The 21,590-nt window shown below is 40.4% G+C and overlaps 1 protein-coding gene across 1 annotated transcript in view; it reads left to right on the top strand.

Annotated features, from left to right (window-relative positions):
* The first annotated feature begins 3,322 nt into the window (after nt 1-3,322).
* MYO3B (myosin IIIB) overlaps nt 3,323-21,590 on the top strand; it is a 446,006-nt gene continuing 427,738 nt past the window's right edge. Inside the window, exons 1-4 of the mRNA XM_055379151.2 lie at nt 3,323-3,577; nt 4,585-4,689; nt 4,935-5,034; nt 7,574-7,650. Of these exons, the coding sequence (XP_055235126.1) occupies nt 4,657-4,689; nt 4,935-5,034; nt 7,574-7,650 (210 nt within the window). The 5' untranslated portion in view covers nt 3,323-3,577; nt 4,585-4,656. The remainder of the gene's footprint in view (nt 3,578-4,584; nt 4,690-4,934; nt 5,035-7,573; nt 7,651-21,590) is intronic.

The raw sequence follows: 21,590 nt of genomic DNA on the forward strand, positions 1-21,590 counted from the left end.
ATTTTAAAAATCCCATACAATTTTGGAACATAATATTATTCATCAAAATATAACCTAAATAATATTGAACACCATTTTGGCAATTCCATGTAACTAAACATGTCAAATGATCCCTTTTACCTCTCTTTTGGATACTCCAGGGCCCTCTGTAGCATCCAAAAGCTAGGTGTCAGGAAAGGCAATTTTGAAACTGAAGTTTGATTTTGGGAAGCCTGTTAAATATGTTAGTGGTTTAACACACTGAAATAGAATTCCAGATTACCATAAGTTATTTATTTTGCCAAATGATGACTCAGAAATTCAAAAAAGCAAAAACCTTTTATGACCCTTTACAAATTTTGCTAAAGAGCAGATTAGTGCCTTAAGAGTACCTTGTTGTGCTTTTATTTCAATGCTCAATTTACAAAAAAACTATATAATATCCTTTTGAATTTAGTCAATCTGTTCACACACTGAATTTTTGCAATATTAATTTTTACAGTCCTTCCATCATTTGTTTAAACTGTCAGCTTTATTTTATCTAATTCAAAACAGTCCTTTAAACCTAGGCAAGAATTTACATTTCCATGCCTTCTTGTAATCTTTTACTAAAAATACATCTTTCTGTTCCTACATACCTTGCATGTAAATCTATTTCCAGTAGTTTTAATTACATGTTACAATGGTAACCCCTAGCAATTTTAAGTTTAATGTAAAACCTGGTAAGTTGTTTTAATTATGTGCTAGGTTCAGGCAAGGTTTGACTCCTTCCAACATAATTAAGGGTGTGGTTAATTCCATATGTCTCCAGGCCTTACTAATTGTCAAGCTGGCTAATTGTCAAGTTGAAAAGTTCTTAAAAACCAAAAAGGCAGTTTATAACCTTAAAACATTTAGCAAACCTAGTATCTGACCTGCATAATTTAGTTCACCTGTGTATATTTGACAACATCTGCATTTTACCAATAATCTTTAAGACTGTTTTTATTTCTCAAAGATTAAAGTCACATGAACTAAAATGTACCACAGCTTTAATCTTCCCTTTAAAAAAAATTTGATCCAAGCACTTGTCTTCCATTAGACCAATTAATTAGAGCTTTTTTATAGACATCACACACACAACACATATGTAACTACACAGACAGGCAGAAGAAAACCAGCAGCCATAAGATTTTCATTTGCCCATCTCCTATTTGGATTATTGGCCTCTGGGTGGAGCCCTTTAAGAGACAGGGCTAGGAAAACATGCAGCTTTTAAGGCCTAATAAACAGGCATGACTGGGAGGCAAAATCAGAGTTTGAGAGGGATCTATCCACTTTTAATTCTTGGGGTTCCATGAGAAAAACAGGTTTCTTCCCAAAACGGAGTGGTGCCTTGTCTGTTTTTCCCAAGGAGTCCCATGGCCCCAGGAGTTATCTTAGGGCCTGCCATGCGTGCACTGAGAGTGGCAAGGCAAAATGGAGAAAAATAATTTAGTCAACTGAGGAAAAGCCTTTTTCCAGCAAAGCAAGATCCCAAAAGAGGAAAAAGCGTAAAGGCCTTTTAAATAAACCGTAACTTGGACATCCACTTTTAATTAAACTGAGCACTCTCTAAGAAAATCCTTTTAACTCTCTTATTAGCCAATTTTAGCCATGCCAAGCAGCTGGTATTTCTGGCTTTCAAACTTTACTAAAGTTAACCTCGCAGGTGAAACCAACAAGCCTCACTTAAGGTTATGATTTCACTGTGAGCGTATGCGGTATTTTCAAAGGGGATAAGGGTAAGCAATTCTTACAAAATTTAGAACCTTTAAAGGTAACCCAGAGAAAGGAAGATGTAAGAAAAAGGCTAGACGTTGTTCATGGTGGGGAAGAGAATCAGCAAATGGCAGAAGTCACACAGATATTAACTGGAAAGTACTCATTTCCTAAGCCAGGATTGAACCTAGGCATCATTGTGAAATGAAAAAAAAAAAGCATTGCCACATGGTTACAGGTCACAATCCCAAGCACATAAAACAAGATGGAGGCCTGCAGCAAAGTTTGCTGTTGGCCATACAGGAAGTCATGCAAAGCACACCAGATTGGCTACAGCTTAAGACCAACCTCACAAATCCTTTTTTATAATTAAAACTTTACAGAAAATATAAACCCTGATAGTTGGGGTCCTGGCCTGGTAAAATGTTTTCTTAAAAAAAAAAAAAAGCCAGCTGTGTTCTGTGGCTCAGGTCTGCAATCCCAGCACCTTGGGAGGCCGAGGCGGGCGGATTACCTGAGGTCGGGAGTTCAAGACCAGCCTGACCAACATGGAGAAACCCTGTCTCTACTAAAAATACAAAATTAGCTGGGTGTGGTGGCGCATACCTGTAATCCCAGCTACTCGGGAGGCTGAAGCAGGAGAATCGCTTGGACCCGGGGGGCGGAGTTCGCGGTGAGCCGAGATGGCGCCACTGCACTCCAGCCTGGGCAAAAAGAGTGAAACTCCCTCTCAAAAAAAAAAAAAAAAAAGTCTGGGGGAAGAATCTCTTATTTTTATGCCAGTGAGTTTCTCCAACAGGGAGACAAACTTGGGAGCTGGGGAGCCACCAGTTTGCCCGTCCAGCCGACATTCCTGACCCCCAGGAATGACATTTTGATGTGGGGGGTCATAATTTCTCTACCCTCAGAAGAAGTCCTAGGACAAAAAGGCTTAGAAGCCAAAGGAAAAAGACTTTTTGGTTTGCATGTCACTCACCTTTCCTTAAGCCCTACGTCTGGATGCCAGAAATGTTGCAGAACTTTCTCCTTAGTTCCACCAAAACGGGGTTTTTGTCACTTGAGCAGGAAAGATTAGATTGGTAGACACATAAAAGGGTGAGGAGCGGAATTTATTGGGAGAAAAGGAAAAAAAGAAAGAACTCAGCAAAGTGAGATGGAGTCCTGCTAACAGGCCCTCTACCTCACCGATTGATTCCCAGGTCACCACATGAGCTGAAGAGAGCAGGCTACTTCCCTGCATAAGGCGTGAATTCCCCGTGGCTCCACCCGTTTCCCCCCAGTGCTCGTGTCTGGCTCCAGTCTGCTGTGGGGATGCCCATACAAGCCTAGGGCACAATTGTTGCCTAATCTGCACAAAGCATCTGATGTAAACACTTGTGGGGCAGGTCAGAGATTCTCTGGGGACCCCTTTTTATCTGCATAGGCGTTTGGCTAGCTCAGCAGCTTTTAGAATCTGGTGAAAGCTCTGCATTTTCTCCTCAGTAAACTGCAAGATGCATATACAGCATGCTGCCTACAATTTCAGGGTATTTCCGTGCTCTGCTCAAAACAGTTAAGAACCCTTGATTTAGGATGGCTTGTAGCAAATCCAAACCTGCACATTGACTTCTGCAATTAGTAAGAGTCATCTCTGGAAATCCTTAAGTTGATGAAAAAGTATTGTAGCAGGACGAGCCGCAGACAAAACTCCTCAGACACCGAGTTAAAGAAGGAAGTGGTTTATTCCGCCGGGAGCATCGGGCAAGACTCCTGTCTCAAGAGCCGAGCTCTCTGAGTGAGCAATTCCTGTCCCTTTTAAGGGCTCACAACTCTAAGGGGGTCCGCGTGAGAGAGTCGTGATCGATTGACCAAGCAGGGGGTACGTGACAGGGGCTGCATGCACCGGTGGTCAGAGTGAAACAGAACAGACCGGGAAGTTTCACAGTGTCTTTTCTATACAATATCTGGAATCTATAGATAACATATCCGGTTAGGTCAGGGGTCAATCTTTAACTACCAGGCTTAGGTCAGGCAGGCCCAGGCCTGGTTTCGGGTCTGGTTCCTAGGCACCGGGCTACCTGCCTTTTGTTTTGCTTTTCTTTTCTGAGTATAAAACAATATAAAACAATATGAGAGGGTCTGTCTCTCTTCTCTCAGTATTACTGCTTTATGTACTCAAACTTCAGTAAGATACAATATATGACAAAGAACAAATATGCAAAATAAAATTAGTGTTTTTAATTACAGACAAAAAAGAGAGAAGAGCATAAAGTTGCTGAGAGCCTAAAATTGAACATTAAAAAGTTAATAAATGCACTTATGATGCAACTTCACTCCATAAACTTTATCTGCAATGGCAGTTCTAGGAAGAACTGCTGGTTGGGCTTCTGATACGTGCTAGCACTGGAGAAATCACTGAAATTTATTCTCTCTCAGGTATCAAGGGCATCCATCTTGCCCCTCCCGGTTTTTCCTTATCCTCAAAATGCACATTAAAAACATAGACAATATTCATATAAAGTGAAAAATATCCAATAAGTTGCCATTATTATTTATATGCTTTTTCTTTCCAAAAATTTTCTTTGTAAAAAATTTCTAATTGTGCTTTATATTTTATTTTTATTTTATATTTGGCAATTAAAAAGTTAGCATTTTGAACATGCACTTTCACTCATAAATTATCACCTCGAATAAAAAATACATACGCAAAGAATTAGATTAGACTGGGTAATGGAAATGTGAAGTCTGAGTATTCCAAGCTGGAGTTTTGTAATCTGCAAATTTACTACATTGAATCAGTATCAGTCGGCTTTTCTTAATTTCTTTTTCTTTTCTTTTTTACGTGTGGTCTCCTGCTCTCCCTGTGTCTGGCACCTCTTCTTGCAGCTGTGTAATGGGGGCTCAGTCACCGAGCTTGTCAAAGGTCTACTCAGATGTGGCCAGCGGTTGGATGAAGCAATGATCTCATACATCTTGTACGGGGCCCTCTTGGTAAGAACATCTATCAAACGGGGTATGACAGCAAATGGGATGGTTTGTTCATTGCTTGGGTCCTTATTGCATATTAACAATGGGGAAACTGCCCTATGATATGCAAGGATTATTAACAGCAGGAAGGTGTAGCCAAATGTAGACTTTCATGAGACTTTTCAATAGTAGGGTAATTGCTTTAAAATAAGCATGTAAATTTCCCCTTTCTCTTTCCTGTTGTTTGGTGGTGGTGGGATGCCATGCAGGGCCTTCAGCATTTGCACAACAACCGAATCATCCACCGTGATGTGAAGGGGAATAACATTCTTCTGACAACAGAAGGAGGAGTTAAGCTCGTTGACTTTGGTAATGACTGCTTGTCGTTTGTTTTCTTGATGTGTGCAGTTTAGCCAAAGGGGACAATTTATTGCAATCTCAGAAGACTGGGGCTTCTCTGCTACACCATAGGCTGAGCGACTTTTCCAGTCAAACACAAGCTGGAGGGGGTGGGGGCTCCAGATGGATCACCCTAGGAGATGCTGTTTGCTAATCTAGTTTCAGCTTTAGAAGCAATTTTATAAAGATTGAAAATAAAAGTGTTTCAAAAGAAGAACTTGATGGAAAAACTTTTTGGTTTTCTGCTAAGAATTTCACATCTCAGGGCAATTGTCTATAATTTACATTTTGTCATTTCTTCTTTTGCATATGAAAAGAGAAAGCAGTTTGGTCTTTCAAATGACTTTCACTAGCCTTAGGCATACTTATTCCCAGTGAGCAGAAGGTAAAATAGTCCTCTGGGCCTGGGAGCTAACATCCTTTTAAATTGTGTTTATTGCTGCTACATGTGAGGCTGGTTGAACTGGAAACATTAACGGGAAATGGAAGTGTGAGAGGAAATGCAGGGCAATATCACCTAAGGCCAGAGAACTATTAAATATCTCCTTGTAATATCATATGTTGATATTCACAAAACAACAAACCATTTGGTTTTTTTTTTTTTTAAGTTTATTGGAGGTTTAGTCTTCTAAATGAGTTCAACAATAGTACTTCAGAGTCATTGTTACAAATAATGAGAAAACACTTAGCGAAACACTTTAAACGTGTTGTCAATGTCATTATAGTAAACAAGATTGATGATTTTTAAAAGAATATTTATTGTCTTATTGCTAAGAAAGAGTTCAGTGTAAACATGTATCAGTTTATCACTTGCTCAGAAGAAATTACTTAAAAATAAATGAGGTTGCTTTAGATGTACTAGTCTATTTTTACTGAAACACAAGCAAAGAAAAATAGCTAAGGGAGCATTTTGTTTAAGTCTTATGCTCCTCTTTATAAGGAATGATATAACTCCAATAATATGCTGTGTGTATGACATTTGAATTGTTTTTGCACGTGATTCTGGGGACTGTAAATATGTTGTGAGGGGAAACAGACTGAAAGGATGAGGATGGGGTGGGAATTGATACTGATGTATTCACTCAGCAGCTTTGCGATTTGACATAGAGTAAATGTTCCTAATCTTTCCATTAGAAGGTTCCTGAACTTTCAGTGGCTGCAAAAGAAATGTCTAGAAATTAAAACCAGAAAGGTATAGTTGTTTTTACCAAAATTGTGGTGGAGGACTTGGTAAAATGGGAAATTATCTAGGTCAAATAGACTTTAAAGAGCTTCTTGGCTCTCTAATAAAGAGAATGTCCACAGTGAACACAACAGTCATCCCCCAATAAACCCACAGATCCTTGGCAAATCTATGCTCATGTTTCAAAGGTGTGTCCTTTGCTAAGAACACATAGTGTTCAGTTTCTAAGTTTTTGTCATCAATGACATTAGTGGCAACCCTTGTCATTCTCTTAAGGGCTACGTGAGACTTCTGTGTGGTGTAAAAGAATACCTTACGTGTGTAAAATGCTTTGCAATTTATAAAGCATTTTCACATTTGTTCTCCTATTTGGTCTTAAGAAGAACCCTCCGTGTTAGGTGTGACTGTCGTGATTATCCCTAGTTTAAAGATGAAAAAACTGAGGCTCAAAGGTGAAGCAATCACATAATTAGTAAAAAGCATAATTGGGATGGAAAACATTGATTTTTAATCCTGTGGACCTTTACGCTCTCGTGATACGAAGAAGACAGCTGGTTAAAGGACACTGGAGTTACATTAGAATTCAGGTCCTCAACATTGAGCCCCAGATAATGTTATTAGTCATTTTCTTTTTCCATTTGACAAACACAGCTTTCTTGCCAGGTTTCCAGGCTTCTAGACAAGATAAGGCACTGAAATCTTTTTATGTCTACACTGATGCTCTGTTACAGATAGTGCAGCCGATCTTCTTTCTCCATAAAATGAAGCCCCTTATTAAGAAAGAAGTCATGTGAAATAATTTGGAAATATAATAGGATGATATTTTGGATTGATCCTAGTTGTTGATATTTTTCTTTTGATTTTTGCAGGGATATAGACAGGGATGTCCATTAGGGAAAAAAAAAATCCTAATGATTTAAATAGAGTGATAAATGCTCCAGAGTTATAGTTTGGCAACTACAGCTAGTGGGCCAAATATGACCTACCTCCTATTTTCATATGGCCTATGAGCTAGGAATGGTTTTTACATTTTTAAATGATTGGGAAAAAAAAAAAACCCAAAATATTTTGTGACGTGAAAATTATATGAAATTCAAATTTCAGCATCTATAAATAAAGTTTTATTGGAATGCAGCCACATTCATTCATTTATGTGTTTACTATGGCTGCTTTTGTACTATTGCAGCAGAGCTGAGTAGTTGTGACAAAGACCATAGGCCCACAAAGCCTAAAGTACTTATTTGGCCTTTGTGGAAAAAGTCTGCCAATCGCTGGTCTAGCATCATACTTTGCTCACTTTTGAATTCTGATACTCTTTCCTTACAGGTGTTTCAGCTCAACTCACCAGTACACGTCTGTGGAGAAACACATCTGTTGGTACCCCATTCTGGATGGCCCCTGAGGTAAGCTGGAAATACCTAGTTCTTTCTTTGCACTTGTTGAATGCCTTGGTACTATGCCTTTTTATGGGTAAGTCATATGCTTTCCAGAATTTTTAGGGAGAAGAAAGTCCATTATCCTTATTGAACTTTAAGAGTACTAGTTTGGTCAGCGATGCTGGTGAGATGTAACCTCAGAAAAGCAAGATTAAGTTATAGCTATCCCATAGGGCACCTTCATGCAATTAGAAGAAAGTGTCCCTCCAGAAGATGCAGCCCCCTCCAAGGGCCATGGCTTGGCAAATTCACCAGCCCTTGTATAAATTAGAAAAAGTCAACTTCCCTGGGTAGATGCAGCCCCAGAGGTATATGGCTTTGTGAAGAGCCAGATTTCAGCACCAACTGGACTACAGAACTATATGCGGTGGCCCTGGTTGTTTTTTTGTTACCAGATACATAGCAACTTATCTTGTGTACTTTGTCGGCTCTCTGTAGTGAAACATGGGATTTATTCCTAATTTAGGTTTGGCGTCATCACAGAACTCTCTGGAAAATGACGCAGGTAGAAGTTTGGGGAACCTTCCAGCTAGATGAAGCATGCTCTGAAACACCAGTGCAGTTTAGTTTTTCAGGTCATTTAATTCCACAGTATGCTGACCTTTGCCTGAGAGCAGTTTTCTGGATTAAACAAATGGGTTCTTTTAATACAAGGACTCAGATGGTCACCTCCTTAGATGTCTTTCCATCTCTGCATGATGGTATTTCCTCTGTGTGACTGCCAAAGTGGGCTCCTAACAAAGTAAGTGGTTCACACTAATCTCTGCTTAAATTTCTTCAGTGACCCCGCCCCCCCTCCTCCCATCATCTGTGGCTCTTTCTTTCATACTGGGTAAAGGATAGGCCCATTTTAAAGAAAAAGAAAAATGCTGCAATTTCCAGTGTTTACCTAAATCTTAAATATTTCTTAAATAGGTTTTACAAAACATAAAACTAGATATAAACTCTTTGTCATTTTTATTTGCAGAAGTATAAAACCAAAAGGAAAAAAATGTATTATGAAAAAAACTATTACACAATGCCAGTAACATTCAAGTAAGCAGCTTTACTTTTATGAGACAAATGATACTGTTTTGTGACTCTCCATTGTCCTTTGCAGTGTGCTTATGTTTCAGGACACAATAGTATGGGTTATTTTGAGTCTGGCACACCTACAACCACGTACCATGTGGCTACTCAGTTCTCCTACTACTTTATTCCATTTCAGCTAGCATAATCTGTTTGTTCAAACAGCACCTCCTTTGATCTCCAACTGTTACATCTGTGTTGGCTTGGTGCCAACTTAATAGTAAACGTAATATGAACACTGTGTGACAAATGGTCATCCAGATGATCTAGACTATGTTTTTACTCCTCCTTCTCCCATTATTATTATTATTAATACAATTATCACTGAAACAAAACCAAGAACATAAAAAGTTATCTAGGGATTTTGTGAATCCCACTTTGAGAAACACTGCAGGATAAAGTCAAAAATTCTTTGAATTTTGAATAAAGCTCTTAATATTCCAGCCCCTATCTATCCAGCCTTATTTCAGATTACTTCCCCCAATTTACTTGTTCTTAATGCCCCAATGGTAGTGAAAAACAGGTGACTCTCCAAATCCCTACTGATGTGTCTTTCCTTTAAACTCTTGGTGTACTATTATATCATCTGGAGTGGCCCCCAGGCCTCTGGAAAATTCCTCCTTAATTGACAAGTCTCAAATGCTAGCTCCGCTGGGAAACATTCCCTAATCCCTTGCCCACATTGAGGCTTCTTTCCCTAAGTTTCCACCACGTCCTTACCCCCTCCGTTAATACAGTATCACCACTGCATTGTAGTTGTTGGCAGGCAGGTCTCCTAACTGGACTCAGGTCTGGCAGGGACTTGGGATGCCTAAGCTCTTAATATAGTGCTTGATACAGAGTACATGCTCAAAAAAAATATCTGTTGGGTCAGGAGCGGTGGCTCATGCCTGTAATTCCAGCACTTTGGGAGGCCGAGGCAGGCAGATCATTTGAGATCAGGAGTTTGAGACCAGCCTGTCCAACATGGCAAAACCCCGTCTCTACTAAAAATACAAAAATTAGCTGGGTGTGGTGGTACACACCTGTAATTCCAGCTACTCTGGAGGCTGAGGCAGGAGAATTGTTTGAACCCGGGAGGCAGAGGTTGCAGTGAGCAGAGATGCCACCACTGCACTTCAGCCTGGGTGACAGAGTTAGACTCTATCTCTCAAAAAAAAAAAAAAAAAAAATCTGTTGAATGAATGAATGCATCTGTAAGAAAGCCAAAGGGATAAGATGCACTTGGAGGACAGTTTGAGGACGGCTTCACAACTATTGATATTAGCAAATTTCTCTGTAGATTTAGATCTGTTCTGAAAGGAAAGCATAACTAAGGTCGCTCAACTAATATTTGGGGTGGCATAACACGGAAGATGGTATTCCTGTTCTAATCTAGAGCAAATAGGTATTTTCAAAATCACAAAATATAATTAAGAGAAGCATTTTCTTGGCTTTGTACATTTATTAAGAGGTGTTTGTGGCTGGGTGTGGTGGCTCACACCTGTAATCCCAGCACTTTGGGAGGCCACGGTGGGCAGATCACGAGGTCAGGATATCGAGACCATCCTGGCTAACACAGTGAAACCCCGTCTCTACTAAAAATACAAAAAATTAGCTGGGCATGGTGGCGGGTGCCTGTAGTCCCAGCTACTCAGGAGGGTGAGCAAGAAGAATGGCGTGAACCCGGAAGGCGGAGCTTGCAGTGAGCCGAGATTGTGCCACTGCACTCCAGCCTGGGCGACAGAGTGAGACTCCGTCTCAAAAACAAAACAAAACAATCAAAAAAGAGGTGTTTCTGACTTTCCAGCTTTAACTGGGTTGAATAAAATATGTGGAGTGTTGACCGGGAGTGGTGGCTCACGCCTGTAATCCCAGCACTTTGGAAGGCGGAGGCAGGCGAATCACAAGGTCAGGAGATCGAGACCATCCTGGCTAACACGGTGAAACCCCATCTCTACTAAAAATACAAAAATTAGCCTGGCAGGATGGCAGGGGCCTGTAGTCCCAGCTACTCGGGAGGCTGAGGCAGGAGAGTGGCGTGAACCCGGGAGGCAGAGCTTGCAGTGAGCCAAGATTGTACCACTGCACTCCAGCCTGGGTGACAGAGCCAGATTCCGTCTCAAAAAAAAAAAAAAAAAAAAAAATATATATATATATATATATATATATATATATATATATATATATATATATATGGAGTGTTTCTGTAGGGGACAGTTTATGGTGAGCTTTTTGCTCAGATTCCCTGGAAGTGGTTCCCCTGTTAGCTGGGAAAAGCCAGTACTGCATCCTGCCTGTTGCAGTCGATCAATTGAAAAGTAAGCAGTTTAAGGTATGGACACCTTGACAGCACGTTGCAGGAGTGAATGTCTGACTGTTCAAGTGCAGGATTCTCTCAGGATGTGTGATTGTGTCCAGTATGCTCTGGGACCCAGGCTGTAGCTCTTGGGAATCAGGCCTGCACTATTCTCACATTTTTATTTTCTAAATGGAGAAGCATTTTTTCCAACAAAGTCTCTTTTTGCGCCATAATCCTCCATAGGAATGTCCACAAGAACAACCTTCCATTTTCCAATTCAATTCAACAAGCATTTATATTGTCCATCTGAGCAATGCTTTGAGTCAAGAACAGTCCTTGAAAGTATAATCAGTAATGGTTCAAATTAACACTGTCTTCATATGATGGCCTGTGTGGTATATTGATCCTGATATGCTTTCACTTCTGCTTGTATGAATAAGTGGTCTTTAGATTAAATACAACAATGCACGCAATACCAATGCCAGTGGAATAAGAGCATTGCAGATGACTTGTGCTTTATTTTTAAAATGCAGCTGAGAGATCCTTGATCCTATTTTATTTTTGAGGAATTGAACCAAATTGTTTTTTCCCTTTTTTATTTCCATTTTTATTCCACAAGCTTGAGTAAGTGTAATATTTAATTCAGGTAGCTATTCTACAAACCAGGTAGCTAATGGCATGTGACCACAGTACAATCAAATGTTGATGAGCAGTCAAGACACACAGTTCACTGGGGCACCTCAAAGCTGCAGCATGAAATGACTATCATATTGTCAACACTCTCTACTCATTTTCTCTTACTACATCATTTGGACACTACTAAAGTTGAAAGATACTGGCAGAGTAGTATCAACTCAGCAATGTAGGAGAAGAGTTCTGTGGGATGCCCTTAGTGTATTAGAACTTTGAAACAATACTACTGGGGAAATAAATTGCTTGGCATAATAAAAGAGTTAATCTAAAAGTCAAGATCAGTAGAATTTTTTTTTAAAAGATGGGGTCTTACCATGTTGCCCAGGCTGGTCTCCAACTCCTAAGCTCAAGCATTCCTTCTGCTTCAGCCTCCCGAGTAGCTGGGACTACAGGCATGCCCCAACATGCCTGGCTTAAGATCAGAACAATTTTTTATAAACTAAACACACTGTATGTGAGTAGCATACTGTGACTACAGGAAAGATTATCTTAAGAGAGAAAGAAAAATTTCACATGGAGACTATTTAGCAGATTATCATGAGCAAAATAACTCGAACAATAGATAATTAAGTTTCTCGTGTAATAAGATCAGAGGTAGGTTGTTCCGGAGTTTGTTGATTTAGCAGCTCATAATAATAGAGTCATGAAAACTTCCGATTTTTAAATCTCCCTGGCTATGACTGCTGCAGGCTGCATGGCTTCATTGTTCTGGGACTGACTTTAGGGCAGTTATGACAACAGTGCCTATGAATATCTGAGGGGCAGTAGTGGCTCCAACATGCCAATAGCCACAGGTGAAGGCACTCATGGTGCAACCAAACAGCGAGAAGTTAAAGTGGGTTTTCCTCCTCTCTTGGGGTTGAAGACTTGTCCACCCTATATTTATTTCTCCGGTCTGCTGTAATCAAGTAGTACAAACTGGGTAGCTTTAAACAACAGAAATATATTATCTCACACTTCTGGAGGCTAGAAATCTGAAACCAAGATGCCAGCAGGCTTCCTCTGAAGCCTCTAGGGGAGGGATCTTGCTTTGTCTCTTCCCAGCTGCTGGAGGTTTGCTGGTGATCTTTGGTGTTCCCTGGCTTGCAGCTGCGTAACTCCAGTCTCTCCCTTTGTAGTGCTGTGGTATTTTCTCTGTGTGTCTTCACATTTCCATGTCTTCTTATAAGAACACCAGTCCTGTCGGATTAGAGGCCCACCCTACTCCAGTATGACCTCGTCTGAATTCAACTAATTGTATATACAGTGACCCTATTTCCAAATAAGTTCACGTTCTGAGATTCTGGGGGCTAGGACTTAAATGTATCTTTTTTTTGGAGGACACAGTTCAACCAATAACAAGCTCCCAAATACTAATATTTAGCACCCTTCCTTTGTATTAAATCATTCAAGTTTCCAAGGTAATTGGTCAACTATTTAGAACCTGCAGGGCTGCAGGTTATAGATGCTAGCATAGTGAGAGGCTCAGCTTTGCCTGTTTACACACACATACACAATCACCTCCCCTACTCCACACACACCACACGCATAGACTGTCTGCACTCTCTCAGCCTTTGGTGTTTGAGGCAAACGTGGTTCTTTCTGAATGTACAAAGCATACCAAATTGCTTTCCTGTGTGGGCGCCCAACACCCCCAGACTTTTGTTCTCTCCTACCTACTCTCAGGCAAAGCATTTTTAAAATTATTATTATCTCCCGAGATGTTTGGCCAGCTCATAGTCACTTCCTTGAACCTTCTCTTTACCTGATTAAGCCTCTCTGGTCTCCTGACCTATAACTTTAGCCTGTATTTTATGTACTTAAAAAAACTCACAAAAACAACACAGTCTTCCTATTAGCCATGTTTATTATCTCTTTTCTCCTCCACTGTCTCCTGACAGCCAATTTCTTATAGTAAGTAATATGAATAATAGTATCCCACATTTGCATAGAATTTTTACAAATAGTATTTTAAAAACACTGTCATCTACCTGTGAGAGTGCCACTTGGGCATGATTACATTGATGTTGTAGATAAAGAATCTAAGGCTCTGTCAGGCCAAGTGTCCGTAGACACAGAGTGGGTAGGTGGGTAATGGTGACTGGAATCCATATTTTGTGACTCATTCAACTAAGGGATTTCCAATACAACCCATGTCCACTGTTAATATTGCTCAACCAATTTTTATATCAAACACATGCCAGGTAATATCCTGGCCTATAGCAAAAGGGATACAAGCCTAGTTTATGTTGATTAATGGTAATGGCAGGGGGTTAGGAGTAGTTGATACCTAAAAAACTTTTTCTACCATCACATATAGCAAAGAATTAAACTCGGTGTTTGTAAGTGACTGAAACCCAAGAGAAAGAACCAATGTTGTCATTATTGTTTTTATTGAGGACACCAGTAGACTTCGAAAATAATGGCTTATATTTAGCTGATGTACACTGTGTGGCCAGGCTGTTTGTTAAGATATTAAACTGTATTCATTCTGGACGGTAAATGGCTGCCATCCAGAGCCCCTTGAGTGCTCCTCAGCCACCAGAGGTGCCCTGTCTTTTACCCTGGGACATTTCTGACCTGATGATCCAGTAACTATGGGGGGAAAGGTCTGTTTGACAAGCAGGGATGGCCAGTGCCACATGCCACCTGATTGTCAGATATTTTGAACATTGCACTTGCTAAGCAGAGGCATAGTGGGAAGGAAACTTTCACTTACTGAGGACTGACTCTATACCAGGGACTATGATAGGGGCTTTTAAAATATTTTATTTCATTTTCACAACAGCTCTCAATAGTGGATGTTATTTTCTCCATTTAATCACTGAGGAAAGTGAGGCTTAAAGAGCTATAGGAGGAATCGAGCCCAAATTCACATACCTAGTAAATATTGAAGCTGTTTGGCTTTTCAGAGAGCATGGGAATGCAAGTCCCATTTTGCAGATGAAGAAACCAAGGCAGGGAAAGGATACTTGTACTCTCACTTTACAGTGTGTTCATATGGGATATTCATTGTGGAAAATGTGTACCAGCTAACTGAGACAACAGCTCATATAACAAAGACATGCAGAGATATAGTGGAAGTATACTCTGAAATTGGAGTGTGAGACATCATTTTAAAAGATGCACATGAAGGACCTATCACCTATAATTTATAGGTTGACTACACTTTGCAATTCCGCCATGCATTAAGGATCTAGTATATGCAGCATCTTCCTAAAACAGCTAACGGTCTGTTTCTGTACTGGAAAACAGACTTGTGGATAAAATAAACATTTGCTTCTTTTTAGAAAATTTTCCCCCTCTTTACTTCCATCTGCTCATTGTTGCAAACAAGAGCTAATCAGCTGAGCAGAGAAACAGATGTGCTGTGACGGCTCCAAAAATGGGTCTCTCTCTGCCTGGCAAAGGGTCGTTGACAAGGGACGGTTGCCATAACAACTAGCTTACACTAATGCAGAAATATCGCAAGCTTTTTGCAGCCACTCTTGCCTTTGTTAATTATGCCATTCCTAGTAAATGATACGATAATGCTACTTCCTTTGGCATTGCCAGGGCTAGAGATGACAAATGAGATATTTTGTGTCAAAGGGCTGAGAAAGACATACAACACTATAGAGTTGAATTATTATTATTGTCATTATTACCATTTTGTTCCCTAAGCTCTAGCTAATGGGTTTGGTTCCCAAATAAGAGCTAGCGTTTAGCAAGTGCTTACTATGTGTTAGGTGCTAAGTGAGTTGTGTGTATTAACTCATTTATAAATCTTACAACACTACCAAAAAGGGGGTGCTATTGCTAGTCTAATGTTTTAGATGAAGTAGATGAGTCACAGAAAGTAACTATTCTTGTCCTTGGACAAGTTATTAGGTGATGCCACCAGAATTTGAACCCAGATATTTGTCTCCAAAGTCCTTACTTTTAACCACTGTACCACAGCAAATTATTTAATTGTGACAACCAGTGTACCAGATAAGTCATGAATTGTTTTTTCCCCCAATTCTTAACTTAGATGAGAATTATCCTTCCTAATATATGAAGGAAAATGTAATATTTCAATCTGATGCTAAAAGCCAGTGTAATTAATGCCCAAGAGAAGGATATGGAAAAAATAAAATGAAGTTCTTTAGAATTGAATTTACGAGATTTACATTTTACTCTTGGCTCTGCCACTCATTTTCTAAAAAATGATTGTGGTTCAGTTATTTTAATATGGCTTCAGTTTGAGTAAAAAAGCACAAATTTTAGAGTCAGATAGATCTGGGAGCAAATCATAGATACCTGCTACCCTATAACAAGTAACCTCAGGCAAGTTACTTAATATTTCTGACTAGTAAAATGGGGAGAAGTTAAAAGAGGTAAAATGGGGAGAAAAAAATCTGCCTCAAAAGATAAAATGAAATAATGTACTGCAACTGTTCAGGGCAGTGCCAGACACAATAGGGGCTTCTAACAGTGGTGGCATATGTTGCCCCTATGCCTACCTCTGCTTAGCCTGTTCTTATCTGTAAAAAAGAAGAAATTGGCTTAGGTAGTCTTTGCCTTTTAAGATCCTGTCTATTTTACAGGGAACATTTACTGTTTTTAGAGGGAAGACCCGCTTTCAGTTCTCATATTCCATGGCTCTGATGTTCCACAAGCAATGAGGGTGGAACTCACCAAGTTCCCAGTAAGAGTGAACTAATGATGGTGACATGGCTGCTAGGTTCCATTTTACCTGGCTCTGTTAAAAGACTGGAGATTCATGGGACCCTGTCTGCCGGTCATATCACTGTGAGGAATGCAGGCTTTGGGAGCTCAGGAGAGTTAAATGAGAGGTTTAGAACTTCAGATCATTGGCTGAAAGACCTGCCTACCTTCTCCAGAAACATTCATCTCTGAGATTCCGTAACCTTTTGCTGTTGCCTGGTTCACCCCAGGCATTGTGTGTCAGGCTCAAAGAAACAGATTCCTTCTCTGGTTCTGAGGCTGGCCCTGGCCTGCCTACATTTGCAGAGTGGTTCTATCTTCTAAGGCCCTGAGGCACAACCCAGATGCTCAGTGTTCCAGCAGGCAAACGGCCCAAGGTGCAAGGGGTGGAAATGACTGGATGCAGCCCCAGGTTTTCACCTCAGCTCCAGCGATAGTTCCCTCTCAGCTGGAGCTCTGTGGGGAGGTTGAGTCATGTGTCATATGTCAGTGTGGAGGCGGGGGGCTGATTCTGGAGGAGGTGGTGATATGTTATTACCCTCTTCCTGGTGGGTCTAAATATAAGACCCTATCTGAGGGCTTTAGATCCCAGATGTGCAGAAGCATGTGAGGCCCAGAGCGGAGGCCTCACATCTGCTCCGAGTGCTGAGTGAGAAGTGCTAAGCCAGAAATGTCAAAGGAACAACTACCAGGAGCATTTGGAATTTTTAAGGCTGTCCTCACTCCTCTCCGGGGAGGTGAGAAGGGTCAAAGCATCTGCTGTTGCCCCTTCTCTTCATCCACTAAAGAGGAAAAGAGGAAAAACTGATTCTGTTACTGCAGGAACAGAAGTGTTTGCTGAAGGAATGTCAGAGTTGGCCTCAGCTCTTCCTGAGCTCTGGGTCCCAAATTACCCATGACTGACCTCCAGTCAGTGCCTCCACTGCCCTGTTCTGGGTACAGTCTCAGCCCATGAAAGAGAATTCCCACCCAAGCCAAACTCTACATTTGCTTCCTTGCCTGATGGCCACTGAGCCACCATGAGAGCAAATGGAGGAGAGCAGTCAGCATGAGGGATGGGACCTCAGAGGAGCCTTGAGTAGGATGAAATAGGAACAAGTAGAGGCAGATGGACTAGTGTTTCTTGTGCTCTATTATGTCCCGGGTATTTCTCATAGTTTTTTGTGAGGGGAAGTTGGGGGTACAGGGTCTTGCTCTGTCATCCAGGCTGGAGTGTGGTGGTGTGATTTTGGCTCACTGCGACCTCCACCTCCAGGTCTCAAGCGATTCTTGTGCCTTAGCCTCTCTAGTAGCTGGGATTATAGGCAAGTGCCACCACGCCCAGCTAATTTTTGTATTTTTAGTAGAGACAGGGTTCATCATGTTGCCCAGGCTGGTCTTGAACTCCTGGGCTCAAGTGATCCACCTGTTTTGGCCTCTCAAAGTGCTGAGATGACAGGCATGAGCCACAGTGCCCGGCCTCCCATTTTAGAGAGCTAAACAGAATCACTCTCTAACAGGAACATATGACATTCTCAAGGACATCCTTATTTGCATGGTGCTGTCAGCCTGGGTGAGGACAGAAACCACAGATACTTGCTGATGAAGGGGTATGTCCAAGTGGGAACTTTCAGATACTCTGATTGATTTGCTTTGCTTCCTGTTTTTCAGATGTGTCATGAAGGAGAAAAACATTTTTTTCCTCAATAGTTTCTGATTGGGTGCCCATCCTTCAGTTCTGTCACCTACTAGCTGTGGCCTTGAGCGCATGTATCTCTTAACTTTCTGAATCTGTTTCCTGACTTGGTGTAATAATACGTGACCTGACAAGCTATAAAATGGACTGAATTGTAGAGGTTCTCCTTGTCCTTAACATACTGTGGTGGAAATGGAGCACTAACTGGCAAAGGAAAAGGGCAGCAAGGGAGAGTGAAGGGACAGGGAAGTGAGAGGCGGCAGGAAATCCATCTGCTTAATGCTTGCATGCTGTGCCTATGGGTTCATAGCGTAGACGTTACTGTGACTGCGGCTCTCTGAATATGGACTCTATTTGGAAGTGGCTCAGCATTCTCCATAATTATAAGGATTCCCAAGAGATGCCTCACTCAGGAAGGTGGTAGGTAACCATGGAGTTTGCTCCTGCTTTGGTTGTGAACCAACTGTGTGATTTCTGACAAATCAACTGACTCTCCCCTTAGGCCCTCAGTTTTCTCTTCTGTAAAAGAAGGGGGTTGAATGAACGAATCTTAAAGGTCCTTTCATCGTCCATCTCTGTATGAGGAAGCTCTGGAACAGGCAAGGACAGTGGGATTGCACTGGGTCTCCAAGCAAATGTGCTCCTTCACTTTTTGAGTACCAAGGACACATACGAAATTTGGACATGCTAGGAGTTCTGTAGATATTGGTCCTGAGTCTGAGAACAGGACTTGACACACAAGTAAGAATAAATGATCTGTTCCCAGGGCTTCAGGGAATTTAGGTGCAAAAATCAGTGTGTGGGCTGACCTCAAACCCAGAATGAGTTCCCCTTCTACCCTCCACTAGCTATGGTGGGAAGCTGGTGTAGTGTAAGCGTGCTTTGAGTGTTTTTAATTTGAACCTGGCTTTATTTCTCTGTAGACTTAAGCTGAAACTTAAAGAAAAAAAGAGACCCATAGAACATCGCATTATAATTAGAGACCTTCCTGAAGTTCATAAGAACAGTCTAATTTAAATTATTTCTGACAATTTCATAGTGTACAAAACGTGGATTCAATCTTAGCCCTAGTTTTAGTTTTATGAAAGACCATCCCCCTGCCAAATACTTCAATTTCAGTTCATCTAGTCCATATTCCCTTTACAAAAAAAAAAAAAAAAAAGAACGAATCTCAAATGTATCCTCTCTTGAAATTATGTATCATCTTAGGTAAGAAACTTCATTTGTTTATTCAGTATCTCAGCTTATAACACTTTAAGATGTTCATTTGTAAAAGTGATAAAAATATTTGCCACTGGAATATTTATACTGTAACCACAATTTCTGATTCCAGAGAAGTTCTGACTTAGAAATCTTTATGATCAATAACATTTATCAATTATGCTGCATGAATTGTGTAAGCAAAATTAAGAATCCTATTTGCCTTCCTACCTCTCAGCCCATCTTATTTGCCAGTCTATTGCCTGCATTTTTGGGCTCAAGGTCAGCCAAGGATTAATAGCTTTAGGTCTGTTTGCCTTGCCTCTTATTTAGCTGAATTTAGCTCTTGAGATAACAGCATTTGCCTGTGTACTTGAGTGAAATTTTAATCCTGACCTTTGGTTATAATTTTGGATTGCATGAATGATTCTAGTAAGGTGAGAAATCAGAACATAGAAGGCAAACCTAATTACATTTTTAATGACATTTAAAAATATTAGTGGAAAAATAAAGTAGTCTGAATAATACCTGTTGTTTAAGTTTGATAAATTATTTCTTATGACAGCAAAAATACTATAATACTATTTGCTTGAAAACATTGCTTAAAATTACATTATTGGAAGAAATTTCAGCCCAGCAGCTCTCTGACATAAAATTTGATAAATGGTTTAACTATCTTGTTAGAGAAACTAGGTTTTCTGAATCTAGAAGCTCATATATTGACTGTTTTTATCCCTTTCACATATAGTATAATACAGATGATCTTTCTGGATAATGAAGATCTTGAGATGAGAAGCTGTAAGCTCAGGTTCTTATACACCAAGTCTTTGTGCAAGAGAGGGTGGAACTCACTCCTATCTTGGTAACTTTATCAATAAGTCCTAGTCATGGATCATGATGGCCCGAGAAAGTGAAAGTACTCTACTCATGCCCTGTGCTTACAGTAGAAAGGGATATAGTTGGGAAGGGAATTTCATTTGTAAAACTGATTAAAAAAAATCTGCCACTGGAATAGTTATACTGTAACTACAACTTCTGATTCCAGAGAAGTTCTATTTTAGAAAGCATTATGTTCAATAACATTTATCGATTATACTACATGAATAATTATGCTTCATTCTTCTGGTATTAATCTCATGGGGACCTAGTTTTGTTTTTTTTTTTTTTTTTTTTTAGTAGAGACGGGGTTTCACCATGTTGGTCAGGCTGGTCTCTAACTCCTGACCTCGTGATCTGCCTACCTTGGCCTCCCAAAGTGCTGAGATTACAGGCATGAGCCACCACATCCAGCCAGGGACCTAGTTATATAATCAAGACACAACCTTTAACCTGCCAACTTCTTGATTAGGAATCCCAGCAGTCAACAAATACTCCAGAAGAAAGAAACATGCCCTTGAAAATTAAGGCAAACTTTTCAATATTTATTTATATTTTCAAGACAAAAAAACATAAAATTTGCTTCTTTTTATTATAGAAATAATCCATGCTCTCTATAGACATTTTAGAAAACACAAAAGATCTTAAAGAAGTAAGTAGATAAAATAATTATTACCCATATGTCAGTGATCCAGTGATATCTACTATTAACATTTTAGTGCCATAGTAAAAGCTGAATAACCAGCATTTTCATAAGCAGTGCTTCAGATGAGGCCCATGAAAAAGGGGTTGCTTGGTTTGCTTGCAAAGAAGAGGTACAGGGAGATAAAATATTTTGTCAAAGTCACCCAGTGAGAGGGTGGCAAAACCAAAACAAAAATGCCAGGCTCTGGGATTTTCTAGCATTAGTCAGAGATGAAAGTCTCTTCGTGACCCAAGAGCTGCTGACAGTTGTTTTTCTCTGCCATTTTCTGGCTGGTGGCTAAGGAAAGGAACAGCCATCTTCAACAGAACACAGCTGACCCTGCTCAAGGACAGACAAGGGGATGATATGTGTCAAAGCAGTTGTGGATGTGGTTTCATCCCATAGATTCCCGCAGGAGAGGGGAGGTGTTCCCTCTGTGGGGTAGGAGGGAGTGACTGGGGGTAGATTTAAGGAGTCTGGATCTGTGAACTCCTTAGCCTGAAGAAGGCTAAAGAGAATTGCCTCAACAATTGAAGACAGATAATGACTAGCCTTTGCTCCAAAGACCTGTCAAGCTAAGCCATTAGTGAAAACTTGTTTCTTGTTCTCAATCTTCTCCAGAAAGAAAAGTTTTTGGCAGCTAAGGTGGTAATGACCAACATTTGGGAGTCTCAAGCCCACTGTTAGGTAAAATAGCTATTGGCCTTGGGCACTAAAGCTGCCAGTGCATAGATATTGCTAGTAATCCAGCATTAGTGTTT

Source organism: Gorilla gorilla, chromosome 11, assembly GCF_029281585.2.
Source record: "Gorilla gorilla gorilla isolate KB3781 chromosome 11, NHGRI_mGorGor1-v2.1_pri, whole genome shotgun sequence".
In the NCBI taxonomy this organism is placed as follows: Eukaryota; Metazoa; Chordata; class Mammalia; order Primates; family Hominidae; genus Gorilla; species Gorilla gorilla.